Source organism: Salvelinus sp. IW2-2015, linkage group LG16, assembly GCF_002910315.2.
Source record: "Salvelinus sp. IW2-2015 linkage group LG16, ASM291031v2, whole genome shotgun sequence".
Taxonomy (NCBI): domain Eukaryota; kingdom Metazoa; phylum Chordata; class Actinopteri; order Salmoniformes; family Salmonidae; genus Salvelinus; species Salvelinus sp. IW2-2015.
In genome coordinates this window covers 7,110,932-7,133,181 of record NC_036856.1, presented here as the reverse complement: position 1 = coordinate 7,133,181, position 22,250 = coordinate 7,110,932, and the positions used below count along the sequence as shown (strand labels likewise).

General features: G+C 42.2%; 2 protein-coding genes across 2 annotated transcripts in view; both read right to left on the bottom strand.

The window, feature by feature from the left end:
• Positions 1 to 596: 596 nt before the first annotated feature.
• atpaf1 (ATP synthase mitochondrial F1 complex assembly factor 1) lies at positions 597 to 10,317 on the bottom strand. The gene is made up of 9 exons (XM_024004350.2): positions 10,085 to 10,317; positions 6,486 to 6,594; positions 6,184 to 6,237; positions 5,910 to 5,972; positions 5,741 to 5,791; positions 5,575 to 5,622; positions 5,094 to 5,189; positions 1,500 to 1,607; positions 597 to 1,261 (listed from the first exon to the last, which is right to left on the bottom strand). The coding sequence occupies exons 1-9, from the start codon at positions 10,303 to 10,305 to the stop codon at positions 1,082 to 1,084; spliced, it is 930 nt and encodes a 309-aa protein (XP_023860118.1). The 5' UTR covers positions 10,306 to 10,317; the 3' UTR covers positions 597 to 1,081.
• A 306-nt stretch (positions 10,318 to 10,623) lies between these two features.
• frem1b (Fras1 related extracellular matrix 1b) overlaps positions 10,624 to 22,250 on the bottom strand; it is a 73,268-nt gene continuing 61,641 nt past the window's right edge. The window contains 3 exon segments of the mRNA XM_070447489.1: positions 10,624 to 11,377; positions 11,474 to 11,559; positions 11,731 to 11,849. Coding sequence (XP_070303590.1) covers positions 11,160 to 11,377; positions 11,474 to 11,559; positions 11,731 to 11,849 — 423 coding nt within the window. The 3' untranslated portion in view covers positions 10,624 to 11,159.

Below are 22,250 nucleotides of genomic sequence, written 5' to 3'. Positions count from 1 at the left end.
TGTCGGTACCTCCTTATGTAAAGAAAAACTCCTGTGAATGGAATGGAGCAAATGTGTAGACCGGCACTCCTCTGTAGGAACAGACGCCTATCAGACCACAGAACGGAATTACAGGAAATAGCACGGTTTTGATTATATTAGCCTACATGACTCATCCATGAAATAGGCAGGCTACCAGTAAAAATATAGCTATACATTTATACTGGTCTGAGTTGCAGTAAATCACTTCACAATGTTGTTTATGTTGATTGTGCAAAGTACACAACCAGAAAATCATATCTGCATTGTCATAACCGTACAACATTTGCATGTTATGAATACCCCGCTTGAACAGTATGGCATTGTCAATACCTCTAATTGATTACAAGGTATAAAGAGCGCAACAGGTGAATAACATGTGACCACTAGTGATCGCTCAAGTAACAACTATGTAACCATGTAGTACCAGTATAATAAAAGAAAGGAGGCAAATTGTCTAACCATTTTTTTTTACTGTATTACACAGTTCATCCATGTGTCAACCACAAAGCTAGATAGGTATGTACACAACCTCATTGTACAGTCCCTTATGTTTTGAAAGCAAAATTCCTGCAGTTATTGTACACAAAAATAACAWGCATATTTCGATGGGAAAACATAAAACACTGGGARAYCGTCCCAAATGGCACCCTAATCTGTTTTTTTAGTGCACTACCCTTGACCTGGGCTCATAAGGCTCTGGTTAAATTCAATGCACTCTTTAGGGAATAGGGMGCCTTTTGGGACGTAACCTAGGCRCTAAAAATGGAAGATGAGACTACTGTCAAGTGCAACTGTAAGATTGACAGGGACGAGGTGAGGAAGAACATTTAAGGCTTTGATAAGATTAAATAACARTGATTCATTACAWCATCTATGCCCAYGAATTTAGCATACATTTTGACTGATGAATCTGCTCAACCTGGTCATAAGTCCCAAGCAACAGACTTCATCCATTATCCCCCGCAAACGCAAGAGGCTCCAAATGAATGACCACGTCCTCTGGCGATTCCAATCCTGTGGTGAATTGGAGCATCATTTTACAGTCTGACAACTCTTATATCTAGTTTCCAGAGGTGAGTGCAGGATTGATGCCGRTCTGTTCCAACTCAGCGATCACTGCCATGTGTTTGAAGTCGGCTGGTTTGTGGTTAAAGGTCTCCACCAATCGGAAGGTCTCCTGCCGCTGGGTTCCGTAGAACAGCTGCACCTGATTGGCCAAGCACTGAGCCAGATGTACGGTCTGCAAAAGAGTGTTTCGTTAAAAGCTTTCCTCTACTTAGACCACAACAAGTATCATTTATTAATGTGCTGTTTGTATACACGTCTGATTAGACTGTATGGGTAACGGTTAAGTTGCACGTGGAGCATATGCATAATTGGATTCTTCTGCTGCTGATTTCAAACACTGACTTCAACATTTTTATGATCAAGCGGAACTGCATTGCACCATGTACAATGGCTTGTTAGAAACAACTTACCATAAACTTAGGATCCATCTCAGCAGTCATCAGCACTACACCCTTATCCTTCTGCAAGTCTGAGTAGTGGTAGAGGATCAACTGACTGGGGGCGTGCTCTCCCATGGTCTGTGGAGAGGGTCAGGAAAACATCATGTGTTATACAATATAGTAGTATATCATTTATACCAGGGGTCTCCAACCCTGTTCCTGGAGAGATACCATCCTGTAGCTTTTCACTCCAACCCCAGTTGTAACTAACCTAATTCAGCTTATCAACCAGCTAATTATTAGAATCAGGTGTGGTAGATTAGGGTTGGAGTGAAAACCTACAGGACGGTAGCTCTCCAGGAACAGGGTTGAGAGTCCTGATCTATACTATCTATTTGAATATCATGTTTTTTTTTTACTTTCGGATATCCGGAGAGTTGAAATACATGTGTTTTAAAGAAGAAATGTGTTTGGGGAAACACCGCTTTGCTTGACTGACAATAACAACAAGTGTGAAACGTGTGTAGGATAACCGAGGTAAAGATGGTTTTATATTCACACATTCGAACATTCAACAGACATTCGCCAGAAGCCATTTAAAATGGTAAAAATCAATAACTAATGAATCGATTGTCACAGAAACATAAAAATATATGTTTTTTTTTCTATAAATGTCTAGCATACTTTTACAACCTTTGTTTTGAATAAAAATTCCAGTTTAGATTTGATATAAATACAGAAAATCTATAAGATGCCATTTAAAGCGGTATAAGTCAATAACTAATTCACTGTCACAGAAACATCAAACTTCATATGATTTATTCTATAAAAGTCTAGCATACTTTTACAACTTTTGTTTTGAATGAAAATTCCAGGGGGGTTTCTAATGATCAATTAGCCTTTTAAAATGATAAACTTGGATTAGCTAACAACATGCCATTGGAACACAGGAGTGATGGTTGCTGATAACGGGRCTCTGTACGCCTATGTAGATATCCCATTAAAAATCAGCTGTTTCCAGCTACAATAGTCATTTACAACATTAATGTCTACACTGTATTTCTGATCAATTTGATGTTATTTTGATGGACAATTTTTTTTGCTTTTCTTTCAAAAACAAGGACATTTCGAAGTGACCCCAAACTTTTAAACGGTAGTGTACATATATACTGTGTGTATTGAAAGATACCAGAGGGTGGATAACAATAACACAAGAAGTGGACGATACATGTTTTGTATCTGGGCTAAATGTATACATTATGATTTGCCTCTGACCTGTATGTGAACCCCTCTGCAATCTACTGGCACTAACCATTAAAAATTAGGACTTCAACTAGGCTGTCCCTATGCTATTTGCTCTCTTTCTCTCTTAAACTGCTAGCACAAAGCCAATGTGAAAATTAGGTTTGTCACAAAAGATAATGAAAAACAAAAATCAACTGGCCCAAATCAGTTCTACATAAAACAGCAGGGAGGTGTGCAACTACCACACATTATACCCATTGTACCAGTGGAGAAACTACATCGCCTACATATCCCTTTCAATTCACATTCCTTGCAGAAAGAACTATTGGCAAACCTTTTAAAATGTCCAGAAAGACAGTGGTCTTAGAAGCATATTTATACTTTAAAAMACATATTTTAAGTGAATGGATGTGGATGATAATTATGCCAGTGTTTTAATGTCCTAGTTTCATGTTTTTTTTGTCAGAATAATAGTAGAGAGTCAGAAGTTGACATACACTCAATTGGTATTTGGTAGCATTGCCTTTAAATTGTTTAACTTGGGTCAAAAGTTTTGGGTAGCCTTCCACAAGCTTCCCACAATAAGTTGGGTGAATTTTGGCCCATTCCTCCTGACAGAGCTGGTGTAACTGAGTCAGGTTTGTAGGCCTTGCTCGCACACGCTTTCAGTTCTGCCAACACATTTTCTATGGGATTGAGGTCAGGGCCTTGTGATGGCCACTCCAATACCTTGACTTTGTTGTCCTTAAGCCATTTGCCACAACTTTGGAAGTATGCTTGGGGTCATTGTACATTTGGAAGACCCATTTGCGACCAAGCTTTGTTTCATCAGACCAGAGGACATTTCTCCAAAAAGTACGATCTTTGTCCCCATGTGCAGTTGCAAACCGTAGTCTGGCTTTTTTTAATGGTGGTTTTGGAGCAGTGGCTGCTTCCTTGCTGAGCGGCCTTTCGGGTTATGTCGATATAGGACTCGTTTTACTGTGGATATAGATACRTTTGTACCCGTTTCTTCCAGTATCTTCACAAGGTTGATTTGCACTTTTCGCACCAAAGTACATTCATCTCTAGGAGACAGAACGCGTCTCCTTCCTGAGCGGTATGACGGCTGCGTGGTCCCATGGTGTTTATACTTGCGTACTATTGTTTGTACAGATGAAGGCGGTACCTTCAGGCATTTGGAAATTGCTCCCAATGATGAACCAGACTTGAGGTCTACAATGTTTTTCTGAGGTCTTGGCTGATTTCTTTTGATTTTCCCATGATGTCAAGCGAAGAGGCACTGAGTTTGAAGGTAGGCCTTGAAATAGATCCACAAGCACACCCCCAATTGACTCAAATGATGTCAATTAGCCTATCAGAAGCTTCTAAAGCCATGACATCACTTTCAGGAATTTTCCAAGCTGTTTAAAGGCACAGTCAACTTAGTGTATGTAAACTTCTGACCCACTGGAAATGTGATAAAGTGAATTATAAGTGAAATAATCTGTCTGTAAACAATTGTTGGAAAAATTACTTGTGTCCTAACCGACTTGCCAAAACTATAGTTTGTTAACAAGAAATTTGTCTCCCGGGTGGCGCAGTGGTCTAGGGCACTGCATCGCAGTGCTAMCTGCGCCACCAGAGTCTCTGGGTTCGCGCCCAGGCTCTGTCGCAGCCGGCCGCAACCGGGAGGTCCGTGGGGCGACGCACAATTGGCCTAGCGTCGTCTGGGTTAGGGAGGGTTTGGCCGGTAGGGATATCCTTGTCTCATCGCACTCCAGCGACTCCTGTGGCGGGCCGGGCGCAGTGCGCGCTAACCAAGGGGGCCAGGTGCACGGTGTTTCCTCCGACACATTGGTGCGGCTGGCTTCCGGGTTGGAGGCGCGCTGTGTTAAGAAGCAGTGCGGCTTGGTTGGGTTGTGCTTCGGAGGACGCGTGGCTTTTGACCTTCGTCTCTCCCGAGCCCATACGGGAGTTGTAGCGATGAGACAAGATAGTAATTACTAGCGATTGGATACCACGAAAAGGGGATAAAATTTATAGAATAAATAATATCTAGTTTGATGATTCTGTGACAAACAGTGAATTAGTTATTGAATTTTACATTTGTAAATGGCTTTTGGCGAATGTCTGTTGAATGTCTTGAATGTAAAACCAACTTTACCTCGGTTGTAGGATACCAGTGCGTCTTTTGTATGGGGCGCTCATAAAAACAATCATAAAACTGTTTTATAAACATATTCATGTAATGGTTTATCCTCGTAGGCTATGTAGCAAAGTCAGACAAATACTTTTATTTCATTTTAGACAAAGCATTTCACCCCTACAAAAAATACACACATTTATTTCTCAGAAAGTAATTGAATATTAACATCCTTTGGGATATTTGAATAATACCTGGACATTGATGAGGGAGGTGAAATGGAGCTCGTGGTCCGACCACTGGCCCAGGAAGAACTCATAGCCCTCCTTCTGGGGTAACGCATACAGGAACTGGAGATAGGGGAGTCACAGATTGTAATCATCATCACCGCTGTCTATTTTCAACTGTTTCTTTACTAAACTATCTGACATTAAATTACTATCATTCTGCTTTGCGGCCATCAACCAACAAGAGTTCGAATTGTGAACTCGAGAGGATAACATCTCAAAATAATAAAATGCATTCTTTATTGGAGCAATACTGCCACCAAGTGGTCTTTATTGCATGTTACAATCACATCTGCTCTGACTTTAGTCATTACGCCAGACAAATTGGCAAAGAATTTGTAATTTGCCAATTTGTATGCAATGTCATTGCAAACACACTTTATTGTCATCAAATATTTTGACATATTACAGCACAGTTCTAATAGACACTGAGCAGTGGGATTCTTACCGCGGGGTTCGACTTAGCTCGGTTGAAAATTACTTCAAAAATGTGAGCCTAAAATGGAGGAATAATTATGCAATTACAAGAAAACATTTGTTAAGGTCAATAAATAGTTATGCAAAGCAAGTCAAATTACTGGCAAAAGTGTTTTCTGACAAAATAGCAAACTTACTGGTATGACAGCACTGATGGTGTCTTTTGTGGCAAAATACTGCCCCCACAGCTGAAAACAGAGAATGAAAGTTAAACATATGTTTCATTCCTCTTATGAGAACATGAAAAATAACATGGTTCTTTACCTAGATATGACATTTAATCTCCAAATATGTAAATACCCATACCTCTGCAATTTCTTCTCCTGAATTATCCCAGATCAAGTCCAAGTTGAGGATAGATCCTAGGGTCTTTGCAAAAACAAAAAAGATGTTAATGGGATCACCCAGGTGTACGGGGTGAGTTACCCTCATACATGGGTGACAAGTAATGGGCTCATAAACCTTGTGAAAAGCTGTATACAAATGCAATCCAATAATGTCAATAGTATCAATCAATGCCGTTCCACATTCTCTTCAGCAATTTACAATGCTATCGAGGACAGCATTTGTTAATTTTCACCTTGTCTTTAGTGAATCTGCCTGAACCATCAGCCTGCTTGTCACGCTTCTCCAACTGCAAATAAGATAAGATTTGGTACATATCAAATTGGAGTCAATCAAACAGTGTTTCCCTACATTGGTGTAGAGCATATTGGTACGAAGGCTGTCAAAGATACATCTATGGACTCGCAGTCTTTCAGCGTAAAGACTTCTACAACAGGGAAGAGGATGCACGCACCCCAAAGCAACGGTAGGTAGCCTAACAGACAATGTTTYAGCATTATGATTACACCCAACAAAATATGTTCTGTATTAACTTACCTCCTGCTCCATGACTTTGACAAACTCTGCTTGTTTAGAGTGTCCAAGAGGCTCCCTCTTGATTTCAATTCGCTTCTCGAYCCGAGCATTGAACTCCTGAGGTTTGGCACTAAAAAAAAATGAAATAACTTCTGGTTAGGAAATGTGTAAATTCAAAACTAAGGTACAGGTCAGCYTAGCCCGTGATCATGACGCAGATCCATGACACATAAGAGTCATTGGACGAAGGATTCTTCTGTACCGGGGTGTTTTGTTAAGAGCCCAGACGCTCAATCTGAACATTGACACGCATGATTGCGGTACGGTTTTGGAAGCAAAAGTACCTTATCTTTCATGTCAGTTGGGAATACATTTTCAAAAAACWAAAAGGTTAAATTGATACACACGTTGAAAGGGTAAGGGTTAGAGTTCCCACACGCTTATATCTATCTTCATGTAACAGCGCTTGTTTACATAAGAACAGATGCGACCACCTGTGCTCAATCACTATCTATCATGCTCCGAAAGCCTGTGTAKAAGCCTAACTCAGGAAGTGTAGTTTAAGTATGCTCTCTCTAATTCTCTCTTTCTCTCRTTCTTTCTCTCTCTCGGAGGACCTAAGCCCTAGGACCATGCCTCKGGACTACCTGGCATGATGACTCCTTGCTGTCCCCAGTCCACCTGGCCATGCTGCTGCTCCAGTTTCAACTGTTCTGCCTGCGGCTATGGAACCCTGACCTGTTCTCCGGACGTGCTACCTGTCCCAGACCTGCTGTTTTCAACTCTCTAGAGACAGCAGGAGCAGTAGAGATACTCTTAATGATCGGCTATGAAAAGCCAACTGACATTTACTCCTGAGGTGCTGACTTGCTGCACCCTCGACAACTACTGTGATTATTATTATTTGACCATGCTGGTCATTTATGAACATTTGAACATCTTGGCCATGTTCTGTTATAATCTCCACCCGGCACAGCCAGAAGAGGACTGGCCACCCCTCATAGCCTGGTTCCTCTCTAGGTTTCTTCCTAGGTTTTGGCCTTTCTAGGGAGTTTTTCCTAGCCACCGTGCGTCTACACCTGCATTGCTTGCTGTTTGGGGTTTTAGGCTGGGTTTCTGTACAGCTGATGTAAGAAGGGCTATATAAATAAACTTGCTTTGAGGTAGTCGTGGGCGAAGCTAATGGTTGAAAAATGCCACCTAGAGTTTGAGAGCTTATGGTCAGCCTAGAGCAGTGGTCACCAACCTTTTCTGAGTCAAGATCACTTTCTGAGTCAAAATGCAGGCTGAGATCTACAGCACTGATTTTTTAGTAACATGACTTAAAAAATGTAAGCCTATGCAACAATAACCAATTAAAAACAGTACTGTAGCAATGAGGTTTGTGCAGTAACCTATGYGCCCAACACATTATCACCGCATACTGGCTTTGCTTGAATTTACCTGCCAATGCATTGTTGTTCGGGACATTTAAAAAATATATATATTTCAAAATTTGAGGTAGGCTATATGATCCCACCAGTAATAGATCCATTGTTGTATTACTTGTGAGACACAGCTGAGTGAGCATACGTTTAAATAATTTGCTTTTTTATTTTACTGGGCTGATGGTGCCTGCATCAGATGGTCAGTCTCAGCGGAGGGAGAGCAGCAGACTGAGGGTCCGTCTCTCAACACCCCTCGGCTCTCCCTTTCCTCCACTGACACTGACCAAAAAGGGACACCGTCTTCCAGCTGATGGTGAAACTCGAGTCGCACCGCATTATTTCTGCCTCAGGCACAAATTCATGAGGTCACTCCTATTAACCGAGAAAGTGAAATATTCCTTGATATCAAAAAAGACCCAAGCCGCTAATAATAACAACAACAACGCAAGCCTATAAATACACTTTCCTACTCATTCTTTACAGCTGCACTGCTTGTTGTAGCACTGAGTGTAAATAGGAAGAAAGCACATTTTATGGCTTATAAAAGTATTGAATACAAAGTGTTGACAGTGCTGTGTAAGAACTTAAACATGAACTCACTCATAAAAACAGCAGCTCGTTGCTGTATTCGTTGACAGTCTCTCTCTAGTCATTGATTTAAAATCTCACAGTATACATTTTGCCGTAGCTTTCTTTTATGCCTGCTATGTTACTGCAGACTCGGTCATCTGAGCAATCTGATTGGCCGGCAATTATTTCACTTATAATTCACTGTATCACAATTCCAGTGGGTCAGAAGTTTACATACACTAAGTTGACTGTGCCTTTAAACATCTTGGAAAACTTCAGAAAATGATGTCATGGCTTTATAAGCTTCTGATAGGTTAATTGACATCATTTGGTCAATTGGAGGTGTACTTGTGGATGTATTTCAAGGCCTACCTTCAAACTCACTGCCTCCTTGCTTGACATCATGGGAAAATCAAAAGAAATAAGCCAAGACCTCAGGAAAAAAATTGTAGACCTCCACAAGTCTGGTTCATTCTTGGGAGCAATTTCCAAACGCCTGAAAGTACCACGTTCATCTGTACAAACAATAGTATGCAAGTATAAACACCATGGGACCACGCAGCCGTCATACCGCTCAGGAAGGAGACGTGTTCTGTCTCCTAGAGATGAACGTACTTTGGTGCGAAAAGTGCAAATCAATCCCAGAACAACAGCAAAGGACTGTGTAAAGATGCTGGAGGAAACAGGTACAAAAGTATCTATATCCACAGTAAAATGAGTCCTATATCGACATAACCTGAAAGGCCACTAATCAAGGAAGAAGCCACTGCTCCAAAACCGCCATAAAAAAGCCAGACTGCGGTTTGCAACTGCACATGGGGACAAAGATCGTACTTTTTGGATAAATGTCCTCTGCTCTGATGAAACAAAAACAGAACTGTTTGGCCATAATGACCATTATGTTTGGAGGAAAAAGGGGGATGCTTGCAAGCCGAAGAACACCATCCCAACCGTGAAGCACGGGGTGGCAGCATCATGTTGTGGGGGTGTTTTAATGCAGGAGGGACTGGTGCATTTCACAAAATAGATGGCATCATGAGGCAGGAAAATTATGTGGATATATTGAAGCAACATCTCAAGACATCAGTCAGGAAGTTTAAGGCTTGGTCGTAAATGGGTCTTCCAAATGGACAATGACCCTAAGCATACTTCCAAAGTTGTGGCAAAAAACGTTCAACAAGTTTAAAGGCAATGCTACCAAATACTAATTGAGTGTATGTAAACGTCTGACCCACTGGGAATGTGATGAAAGAAATAAAAGCTCAAAAAAATAATTATTCTCTCTATTATTCTGACATTTCACATTCTTAAAATAAAGTGGTGATCCTAACTGACATAAGGCAGGGAATTCTTACTAGGATTAAATGTCAGGAATTGTGAAAAACTGAGTTTAAATGTATTTGGCTAAGGTGTATGTAAACTTCCGACTTCAACTGTACATACATACCGTTACATAACATACACACATATAGCTAGATAACACAGTAGGGCAATACTTAACGGTCACCAGGTCTTACCCATGGTTATTACACCTGGGTATTTCATTGCCCTGTTCATTATCCACTGACAAGCATATTAGCCTGGTGCTAACTAATCTTTGCTAGCGTTTGACTTTGCGCTTACTTTCGTAGTTTCTTTATCTTTTCCTGATATTTATTATAATATGGATTGTCTTCCAGTTCCGGCTCTTTCTCTTTCTTCACAGAAAATGCTCTAAAATGCGACGGCACCAGACCTGGGATGAGCGGTCGTATTCCAGTTGCCCTGACCGCTAGCATCCCACGGTACAAACAAGACATTTGCACCATGGCCGCCGCCATATTTCCTTCGTCGTTGTCGCACATAAATAAAGCGCCGTGAAGAAACACTGTCAACTTAAAAACCGTTCCGAGGACCTGTTCTGTGTGTGTCAAACACAGTAAATGAGAAAGGCCCATATAACTATATGGATATGCCTAAATGTTTGTCTTTTTTTGTTAATCAAGTAGTTTGAGCATTTTAATTCAATCCAAAAATGTCCCAAATCACAACACAACAGTCTTCTAAAACATTTGCATTCATTTCAAAATCAGTTTGGAATGCATCAAAACAAGCTTGGAATGCAACAGTAATGCACATAAATGCACAGAGTATGTTAGAATAGTAGCAATGGTGAAAACACATTTTAGAAGATTCAAGATTTTTATTATGAACAAATTTACAGAGCAGCTTCAAGGTAAACTGTAAATAATGTCAGAGACTATCTTTTTTTAAAGAAATTAAACCTTTCGGTGTTTGAACTGAAGTACAACGTAGTACAATGTAGTACTACAGTAATTGAGTTCCTAACCCCACCCACCCTCTAGAATAGCACCCACTTACAGTATATGGCTTATCTTTTATCTGAAGGGTAATGTAGTTACATTGACATTTTCCTCTATAAAATAACTAATGTATATTTGGGTCTCACTTTACTTGGATAGTCCTTTACATGTGATATTTTGATTCTCAGATGATGAATAAACTCTCTATCGACATGCAATAACTAGTAGGTTTGCCATGTATCCTTCAACCACCCTGGAAAACCAGCTGACACTATCAATGACTCAGCTTGTGCTTAGTTACTGTAGTTAAACATCTATAGCACACTACCCCAAATAAAATATTGCCAATATTTGTGTTGGTATTGCCCTTTAAGTGTGGTAATCCACATTCCTCTTCAGTGATTCTGTGCTGGTGAAGAGCAAATGTATCTGCGTTCTGGTGCCGTGGTGCAGGTCATGGGTGTCCATGTTTTCTGGCTTTGGGCTAACACACATGTGGATCTAGAGGCAGCACTCTCGYGCCGCTGCTCTTGGGCTCGGTCCCTCTTGAGTCTGGAGAATGACATGGATCTGCCGTCCGTCCAGGTCCAATGTCCCGGGCTGCCTGACAGGCCTGTAAACATATGAAACAAGTATTCAGGAAAAATAAAACTCTGTGTTCTGCTGTCAGATAATTTGCGAACAGAGAATATAGCAATGTTCCCCTTACCGATCCAAAAGGCCTGTTTCCCAGCAAATTTCCATAACCAAGCCATGTCTTTTTTCGACTGGACACTTGTTAGATTGCTGTCAAACCTTAGAAAGAGCATTAAAAACAGAACATTAGTAGTTAATGCATAGGCGGATCACCTATCCTCCAGAACCAACAGAATGGCTAGAGGCTACTAAAGACATTCCTTATATAGCAGTAGATTACTACTTTTAACCTGGGCCTATGAGTAGTACATGTAATGCAGCTCTCCTTACAGTAAGGTGCAGGCCCGCTGAGCACTGCTCCAGCTGGCCACGCCAGGGCTCAGGATGTAGCAGTGCCTCCTGTAGTGGCTCCAACCCGTGGGGCAGGAAGTGCTCACTGACCTCCCAGCCTGGGCCATACAGGGAAGGAAAGAGAGAATGAATGAATGGGTGGATGTTCTAAATAGTGCTGTGTTCGAGACCGATTCAAGACCAGAGCAAATCAAGTCTGAGTCAAGACCGGAGGCGGGGGAGAGATCGAGTCAAGACAGAGACCGGGAGGGTGACAAGGGGTCCGAGACCGAGTCAAGAAAAATGTGTCCAATTCAAGACCATGATTGCAATTTTGCCAAATCACCACCGTAATAAGAGTTCAAAATGTCCAGTATTTCTGTGTTCATATTTCAGAACAACATYTGGATTCTCTAGACATTCAAAATAGTTAAAAATGCATWCTGYGGGTAAATAGAGCCACTCTACAAATMATTACTAACCCAAACACAGTGGGGAACAATAGGCTTTCTACGCCTTCAGAGAAGGGCTAAGGATTTATACAATAYTTCTTATAATAATATACAAATTATGATAACTATATTGTTATTTTGAATGATGTTTTGATTTAATCTCTTCAGTTTTTGTTGGCTTAGGGTTAACATTCTCTATTGTACTACACAATTGATAAATTGTAATACAGCCACTGCACTACTTTGATACGCATCAGTAGGGATTAAGAATTGAGTATATGCAATGCCCACTGAAAAAAAAGTGGGTATACGATTTATACCTGCGTATACCCTCCACTACAGCGGTATAGTGGAGGGTATACGCAGGTATAAATCGTATACCCAGTTTTATTTTCAGTGGGCATTGCATATACTGATGCGTATCAAAGTAGTGTAGTGGATGTATTATGATTTATCAATTATGTAGTACAATAGAGAAATCATGTACAAAGTAGCCTACACAATCGCCATTTGTGTTTTAGAAAGTTCACTGGTACATGAGTGCGCTGGTATTACGGTTGCTGTCCTTTCATAAACACAATCCTGTCACACACTGAAGGCCTATAGGTTCGCCACTGAGTAAACATGTCTATAATAGATATGAAGGCTYTTAAAATATTCACGTTTCAAGAAAGAAGTGTACATATTTGGCCTGGCAAAGCGGTTTTATGCGCTGACTGAATGGAAGCTGATAATTATACGTTTTTTACTCCGCTGGTCTCGGCAAGAAATGATGAATCCTSGCTGTCTGAGACCAAGTACKCCGAGACAAGACCGAGACACTCAATATGTGGTCTCAAGACTGACCTACATAGAAATAGTTTATTTGATTATAACTAGACTAAGACTCTTCTGGGCTTTGAGATTGCCAGTCAGTTCGTGTGTCTCCATCCAAAACATCCAACCAATGTTCCCTAAACTTTTCYGCACTGAGCAAATTTCAGGTCTACTGAGTGCAAACTTGACACTTGTGAAAATTCTGTGCAAGTTCCAGCGCACGTTTACTGTGAACACTGAGTCTGTACCTGCTTTAAGTTACAGTTTTAACAGTGGCCAAGAAGGCAACTGTGGCTATTTGATCATAATGTAGGCCTATCAGAGTGGCCTACCATGGACGGAAATGCATCCCATATTTAACATGGAAATAGCTGTTCTATCAATTCAGCTAAAGTAGCAGCCATATGTGGTGTTCAACGTAGCTTGATATTACCCTTTTATCACTTGTCTTCAGAAAGGTCACTGAAAATGTTGTTGTGTTGTTTGATGCAAAGAACCACTTTACAAATAAAATGCATTATTATTCCCGTAACATTATTACAGGAATCAGACAAAGTATGCTACCCTTTGCCTATTGGCTACTTAGTTTTTCAAGCTGTCTCAAAATTCTAACTGCCCTTTAAGACAAAAAAAAGCTCTTTCCTGACTAATTTTCAAAGTGTTCTAGAAATGTACACGGTTTGTGCTCTGTAGGAAGCAATCACTCCCCTATTACTGACGACAAAATATCTATAACTGGGATAATAACTCACTAAATAGCAAAGGATATGATTTCTTTGCATACGTGGTACATGCAGCTCTTGCTATGATCTCACAAATCAAATCAATATTATTTTGTCAGATGCACCAAATACAACAGGTGTAGGTAGACCTTACAGTGAGATGCTAACTTACAAGCCCTTAGCAACAATGCATTTTACGAAAATACAAAAAAAAAGAAGAGATAAGAATAACAATAATTAAAGAGCAACAGTAAAATAACAATAGCGGGGCTATATACAGGGGTACAGTCAAGGTCAATGTATGTCAATGTGCGGGGGCACCGGTGTCGAGGTAACAGTACATGTAGGTAGAGTTATTAAAGTGACTATGCATAGATTACTAAGAGAGTAGCAGCAGTGTTCCAGAGAGAGGGGGGGGGGGGGCAATGCAAATAGTTTGGGTAGCCATTTGATTAGCTGTTCAGGAGCCTTATGGCTTGGGGGTAGAAGCTATTTAGGAGCCTTGGACCTAGACTTGGCGCTCCGGTACCCGCTTGCAGTGCGGTAGCAGAGAAAGCTATCTATGATAGGTGGCTGGAGTCTTTGACATTTTTAGGACTTCCTCTGACACGGCCTGGTATAGAGGTCCTGGATGGCAGACAGCTTAGCCCGGTGATGTACTGGGACGTACGCATTACCTCTGCAGTGCCTTGTGGTCGGAGGCCGAGCAGTTGCCATACAGGTAGTGATGCAACCTGTCAGGATGCTTTCGATGATGCAGCTGTAAGAACCCTTTGAGGATCTGAGGACCCATGCAATGCTCCTCTGAGGGGGAATAGGTTTTGTTTGCCCTCTTCACAATGTCTTGGTGTGCTTGAACATGTTAGGTTGTTAGTGTTGGACGCCAAGGAACTTGAAGCTCTCAACTGCTACACTACAGCCCATCGATGAGAATGGGGGCGTTCTCTGTCCTTTTTCCTGTGAGTCACAATCCTCTTCTTTGTCTTGATCAGTTGATCACGCTCCTGGTGACGCTCCGACACCAGAGTGCCGCTCTGGGTGATATATTTATTGTTTTACGTATGGCTTATATAGCTTGTTGAGTGCGCTTTAAGTGCCAGCACGGTTTGTGGTGGTAATAAAATCAATCAAATCAAATTTTATTTGTCAATACACATGGTTAGCAGATGTTAATGCGAGTGTAGCGAATGCTTGTGGCTTCTAGTTCGACAATGCAGTAATAACGAACGTAATCTAACTAACAATTCCACAACTACTACCTTAACAACAAGTGTAAGGGATAAGGATAATGTACATAAAATATGAATGAGTGATGGTACAGAACGGCATAGGCAAGATGCAGTAGATGGTATAGAGTCAGTAATATACATATGAATGAGTAATGTAGGTATGTAAACATAAGTGGCATAGTTTAAAGTGGCTAGTGATACATGTATTACATAAAGATGCAGAGATGCAGTAGATGATATAGAAGTACAGTATATACATATGAAATGAGTAATGTAGGGTATGTAAACTTATATTAAAGTGGCATTGTTTAAGAGTGGCTAGTGGTACTTTTACATAATTCCATCAATTCCATTATTAAAGTGTCTGGAGTTGAGTCAGTATGTTGGCAGCGGCCACTAACTGTTAGTGGTGGTCTGTTTAACAGTCTGATGGCTTGATAGAAGCTGTTTTTCAGTCTCTCTGTCCCTGCTTTGATGCACCTGTATGACTCTTCTTCTGGATGATAGCGGGGTGAACAGGCAGTGGTTGGGTGGTTGTTGTCTTGATGATCTTTATGGCTTCCTGTGACTCGGGTGGTGTAGGTGTCCTGGAGGGCGGGTAGTTTTCCCCGGTGAATGCGTTGTGGCAGACCTCACTACCCTCTGGAGACCTTACGGTTGTGGGCGGAGCAGTTGCCGTACCAGGCGGTGATACAGCCGACAGGATGCTCTCGATTGTGCATCTGTAGAAGTTTGTGAGTGTTTTGGTGACAAGCAAATTTCTTCAGCCTCCTGAGGTTGAAGAGGCGCTGCTGTGCCTTCTTCAAACGCTGTCTGTGTGGGTGGACCAATTCAGTTTTGTCGTGATGTGTAACCGAGGACTTAAAACTTTCACCTTCTCCATACTGTCCCCGTGATGTGGATAGGGGGGTGCTCCTCTGCTGTTTCCTGAAGTCACATCATCTCCTTTGTTTTGTTGACGTTGAGTGTGAGGTTATTTTTCTGAACACTCCGAGGCCTCACTCCCCTGTAGCGTTCGTGTTGTTGGCTATCAGCCTACCCTGTAGTGTCGTCGCAAACTTTGATGATTGAGTTGGAGGCGTGCATGCCACGCAGTGTGGGTGAACAGGGAGTACAGAGAGGGCTCAGAACGCACTTGTGGGCCGGTGTTGAGGATCAGCGGGGGGAGATGTTTGTTACTACCTCAACAACTGGGGGGCGCCCGTCAGGAAGTCCAGGACCCGAGCACAGGGCGGGGTCGAGACCCAGGGTCTGAGCTTGATGACGAGTTTGGAGGGTACTATGGTGTAAATGCTGGCTGTAGTCGATGACAGCATTCTCACATAGGTATTCCTCTTGTCCAGATGGGTATGCAGTGTGCAGTGGTTGCGATTGCGTCGTCTGTGGACTATGTGGGTCGGTAAGCAATTGGAGTGGTCTAGGGTTCAGGTAGGGTGGAGGTGATATGATCTTGATAGTCTCTCAAAGACTTCATGATGAGGAAGTGGAGTGCTACGGGCGGTAGTCGTTTAGCTCAGTTCTTGCTTTCTTGGGAAAGGAAAAATGGTGCCTTTGAGCATGTGGAACAGCAGACTGGGATAAGGATTGATTGAATATGTCTTAAACACACAGCAGCTGGTCTGCGCAATGCTCTGAGGACCGGCTGGGAATACCGTCTGGGCCTGCCCGTTGCGAGGGTTAACCGTTTAAATGTTTTACTCACCTCGGCTGCAGTGAGGAGAGCCGCAGGTTTTTGGTAGCGGGGCCGTGTCAGTGGCACTGTATTGACCTTCAAAGCGATGCAAAAAAGTTATTTAGCCTGTCTGGGAGTAATGACTCTGTGTCCGCAACGGGCTGGTTTTCTTTTGTGTAATCGTGACTTGCCTGTAGACCTGCCCAATAGCTCTTGTGTCTGAGCTGTTGAATTGCGACTTCTAACTTTGTCTCTATACTGGACTTAAGCTTGTTTGATTGCTTGCGGAGAGAATAGCTACACTGTTGTATTCGGTGATGTTGTCGGTCACCTTGCCTGGTTAAAGCAGTGGTTCGTGCTTTCAGTTTCACGCGAATGCTGCATCAATCCACGGTTTTCGTGTTTGGAGATGTTTTTAATCGTTGCTGTGGGTACGCATGTCATGCCTTTCTTGATCTCCTCATCGATCAGCGTTATTCGTCAAATATTGTTGTTGGACGAATGGGTGAACAGTATTCCCAATACCGTGAGCGAAGCAGTTTGAAGCGTGGAATCAGATTGGTCGGACTAGGGCGTTGAAAGCGATCTGAGTGAGGGAGCTTGTTGTTTTAGTTTCTGGAAGCACAAATGGAGTCGTGTCAGCTTTTCGAAGGAGTGCGGGGGAGGGCCTTATTGCGTCGCGGAAGTTAAGTATAACAATGAGTCCAAGGTTTTACAGCCCTGTAGCACAATCGATATGCTGATAGAATTTAGGGATTTGTTTTCAGATTAATGCCTTGTTATAATCCCCAGCTACGATGAATGCAGCCTCAGGGTGTGTGGTTTTCCCAGTTTACAAAGATGCAGATAAAGTTCGTTCAGGGCATCGATGTGTCTGCTTGGGGGGGGGGGAGGGGGGGGGGGGGGGGGGGTAAGATATCGGTTGATTATAACGAAGAGAATTCCTTGGAGATAATGCGGTCGACATTTGATTGTGAGGAAATTCTAGATAGGTTAGATCAATGACTTGAGTTCCGTAGTTGTTATGAATCACCACGTCTCGTTATATCATAAGGCATACCCCCGCCCTTCGTTCGGTTACCAGAGAAGATGTTTGTTTCTGTCGGACGTATACGTCTCGGCACACCAGCTGCTCACTGACCTCTGTAGCCAGCTGTTCCGTGAGGAGGCCAGACGCAGTTTCCTGACGAATCGTACATGGATCGATGCTCTCTCTGGAATGTTACCATCGTGGCTGGATTTAGCAACCTTCAACTTTTGGGTTCAAGAGACTGACATTGGCGATATTGCTAGAGTGGACGCCCCCATGTGCCACGTCTCCGAAGCCTACAGGCAACCTGTTCGTTTGCCCTTTTTCGCGCGCTGTGCGATTAGGCGTCGCTGGCTGAGATCAAGATCCAAATGTGTATTGGGGCTGCCATGGTAGGCCAAAAACGAACGGAACACCTGCAAGAAAGCCAGTCCGCTGCGGTAAAGGTCACTGATTTCTCTGTGTACTGTCATACGAATGGTGAGTTGACGTTGCTTCGTATATATCAGTAGTTTGCCGATGTATGTAATGAACCTAGTGATCTGGTGGCGTACCAAGTGTGAGGGAATATTACACATAAAAAGACAAGCAGATAGGCTCATGTTTTCTAGGAACGGCGAAGCGAGCGCCAATCCTCGGTCGCCGACGGCCGAAGTAAATAGCTACGAAAAATATAGATGAAAAACTCTCTTGGTAAAAGTGTGGTCTACGCTTTTCATGACATAAGCGCTTACTCGAACTTCCTTAATATTCAATTTCCTCTGCACACTGCTTATTGTTACAAATAAGAACAGATCGCACCCCTTGTCTTACCGTTAGGCAGCCTTTCATATCTGTGCCGATGACGAAAACGCCAGACGTGTATGCCTATCCATGTCATCGTCAACAGATCGGTCGCAAAAACATCGATGATTTACCTGTAGCCAGCTGCCAGGTTCGTGGGTCTGCACTAGCACAGTCAGTGTAGTCAGCTCGCTATCCCCATTGAGACCGTGTCTGTGCCTCGACCTAGGTTGGGCAAAACTAACACATGGCGGTGTTCGCCTTAGGAATCTCACTAGAATAAAGACCTCCTCCATTCTGCCATTATTGAAAGAGATCGTAATCCTCACATCTCAAAATAGGGCCACTTAATGTTAGATCCCTCACTTCCAAGGCAGTTATAGTCAATGAACTAATCACTGATCATAATCTTGATGTGATTGCCTGACTGAAACATGGCTTAGCCTGATGAATTTACATGTGTTTAATGAGGCCTCACCTCCTGGTTACACTAGTGACCATATCCCGCGCGCATCCCGCAAAGGTGGGTGTTGCTAAAATTTACGATAGCAAATTTCAATTTACAAAAAAAAACTATGTTTTTGTCTTTTGAGCTTCTAGTCATGAAATCTATGGCAACTACTGAATCACTTTTTAAGCTTACTGTTACAGGCCTCCTGGGCCTATATTAAGCGACCTGTAGTCATAGCAGATAATATTCACATTTTTGGATGACTTTAATATTCACGATTGGAAAAGTCCACAGACCCATCAAAAGGCTTTCGGAGCCCTCATCACTCAGTGGGTTATTGTCTAACTGTCTCCGGACCTTACTACTTGCAACAGTCATACTCTGGACTAATTTTGTCCATGGAATAAATGTTGTGGGATCTTAAATGCTTTTCCTCATAATCTGGGAATATCGGACTACATTTTTCTACGTTTGCAATCGAACAAGATAAATCTGCTCAGACCCCAACCAGGAGGACATCAAAAGTCATTGCTATGAAATTCTCAGACAACCGAAAAGGTTCTTGATGCCCTTCAGACCTCCCTCTGCCCACCCAAGGACTCAGAGACAAAAATCAGTTAACCACCTAACTGAGGACTCAACTTTTAAACCTTGCGCAATACCCTAGATGCAGTTGCACCACCTAAAAAGTAAAAAACTTTGTCATACAGAAACTAGTCCTTATAGCAGAAAATCCCGATGCCTCTGAAGGCGGTTGGGTATGATGTGGCTGGTGTTTCGATGCGAGGAGAAAGTTGGAAGCGGGTGAGACTGGGGCCAAGCATTGTCCAAGGGCGGACTGTGGAAGTCGTCTCGATAAGGCTTATGAAAGACGTACGGTGAGTATCAAGAGCCCTCACTGCTGGCGTCGGATCATCCTATTTTTTCCAACTTAATTGAGGAGAATAAGAAATCCGAAATGGTAGTGTTTGGATACTGTCACAAAGCTTAACTAAAGAAGGTCGAGCGATTCCCAAGCAGAGGATTGGCTTTCACTTTCAGCAGTAATAGATTCATTGACTTCTTTGAGGAAAGTGTGAATGATCATTAGAAAGCAAATTGAACGGACTCCTTTTAAATCTACGTTATTCCTCCAAAGCTTAGTTGTCTGAGTCTGCACAACTCTTTCAGACGTAGGATAAGGGAGACACTCAAGTGTGTTTTTTAAGTATACCTATATCTCTTGACACAATGATGAAATAAACTGGCCTCTAAACCTTCAAGCTGCATCTGGACCTATTTGCCAACTAAAGAACTATGAAAGGAGCTGCTTCTCGTGTGCTTGGCACCTCTTTAGTGGTTGAATATAATTACTAAGGCTCTCTATCCACCGGATGGTGTGACATAAGCTCACTAAAAGTGGGCATGGTGGTAATAAAGACTCTGAAAAAGGTAGCCAAGCCTTTGAAGCCTAGAAAGTGATAAATATAGCTATTCGGCCGTATGATCGGACGTCTGCCATTCCTATTATCAGAAAGAAAAGTTTAAAAAGCTGTTGCGGCTGAGAACACTTAGCTGTTCCGTTGTCGTTCGATTTTTCCTGTTGTGTTTTGTATGTGGTTAGCCGGTCCAGGGCGTGCGTGTGGGTGGGCATTTCTATGTTTTTTGTTTTCTATGTATAGGTCTTGTAATCAGCCTTATATGGTTCTCAATCAGAGACAGGTGTTTGACGTTTTCCTCTGATTGAGAACCATATATAGGTTGGCTGTTCACACTGTTTGTTTGTGGGTGATTGTCTCCTGTGTCTTTCGTGTCTGTGCACCACACGGGACTGTTTTGGCTGTTCGTTCGTTTGATGTAGTCTGTTCCTGTCCGTGAGTTCTGCGTGTAGTATGTAAGTTCCATGTTCAGGTTTCGTCTACGTCGTTTTCTTATTTTGTAAATTTCCAAGTGTTTTCGTGTTCGTGTTCGTCTTTCAATAAAATTAATTTATGTCTACATACCTCGCTGCGTATTGGTCCTCCGATCCTTCTCTCCTCTCCTCGTCTGAGGAGGAGGAAGATCTAGACCGCCGTTACATTCCTGAAGAAAAAACTATGTATACGAAATGCTTCAGTCTGGTTTTAGACCCCATCATAGCACTGAGACTGCACTTGTGAAGGTGGTAAATTACCTTTTAATGGCGTCAGACCGAGGATCTGCATCTGTCCTCCTGCTCCTAGACCTTAGTGCTGCTTTTGATACTATCGATCACCACATTCTTTTGGAGAGATTGGAAGGCCAAATTGGTCTATACGGACAAGTTCTTGCCTGGTTTAGATTATATCTGTCGGAAAGATATCAGTTTGTCTCTGTGAATGGTTTGTCCTCTGACAAATCAACTGTACATTTTGGTGTTCCTCAAGGTTCTGTTTTATGACCACTATTGTTTTCACTATATATTTTACCTCTTGGGGATGTCATTCGAAAACATAATGTTAAKTTTCACTGCTATGCGGATGACACACAGCTGTACATTTCGATGAAACATGGTGAAGCCCCAAAATTGCCCTCGCTGGAAGCCTGTGTTTCAGACATAAGGAAGTGGATGGCTGCAAACTTTCTATTTTTAAACTCGGACAAAACAGAGATACTTGTTCTAGGTCCCAAGAAACAAAGATTTTCTGTTGAATCTGACAATTAATCTTGATGGTTGTACAGTCGTCTCAAATAAAACTGTGAAGGACCTCGGCATTACTCTGGACCCTGATCTCTCTTTTGACGAACATATCATATCAAGATGTCCATGTTTCAAGGACAGCTTTTTTCCATTTACGTAACATTGCAAAAATCAGAAACTTTCTGTCCAAAAATTATGCAGAAAAATTAATACATGCTTTTTTTACTTCTAGGTTAGACTACTGCAATGCTCTACTTTACGGCTACCCGGATAAAGCACTAAATAAACTTCAGTTAGTGCTAAATACGGCTGCTAGAATCCTGACTAGAACCCAAAAATTTGATCACATTACTCCAGTGCTAGCCTCCCTACACTGGCTTCCTGTTAAGGCAAGGGCTGATTTCAAGGTTTTACTGCTAACCTACAAAGCATTACATGGGCTTGCTCCTACCTATCTTTCCGATTTGGTCCTGCCGTACATACCTACACGTATGCTACGTTCACAAGACGCAGGCCTCCTAATTGTCCCTAGAATTTCTAAGCAAACAGCTGGAGGCAGGGCTTTCTCCTATAGATCTCAATTTTTATGGAATGGTCTGCTTACCCATGTGAGAGACGCAGACTCGGTCTCAACCTTTAATTAAGTCTTTATTGAAGACTCATCTCTTCAGTAGGTCCTATGATTGAGTGTAGTCTGGCCCAGGAGTGTGAAGGTGAACGGAAAGGC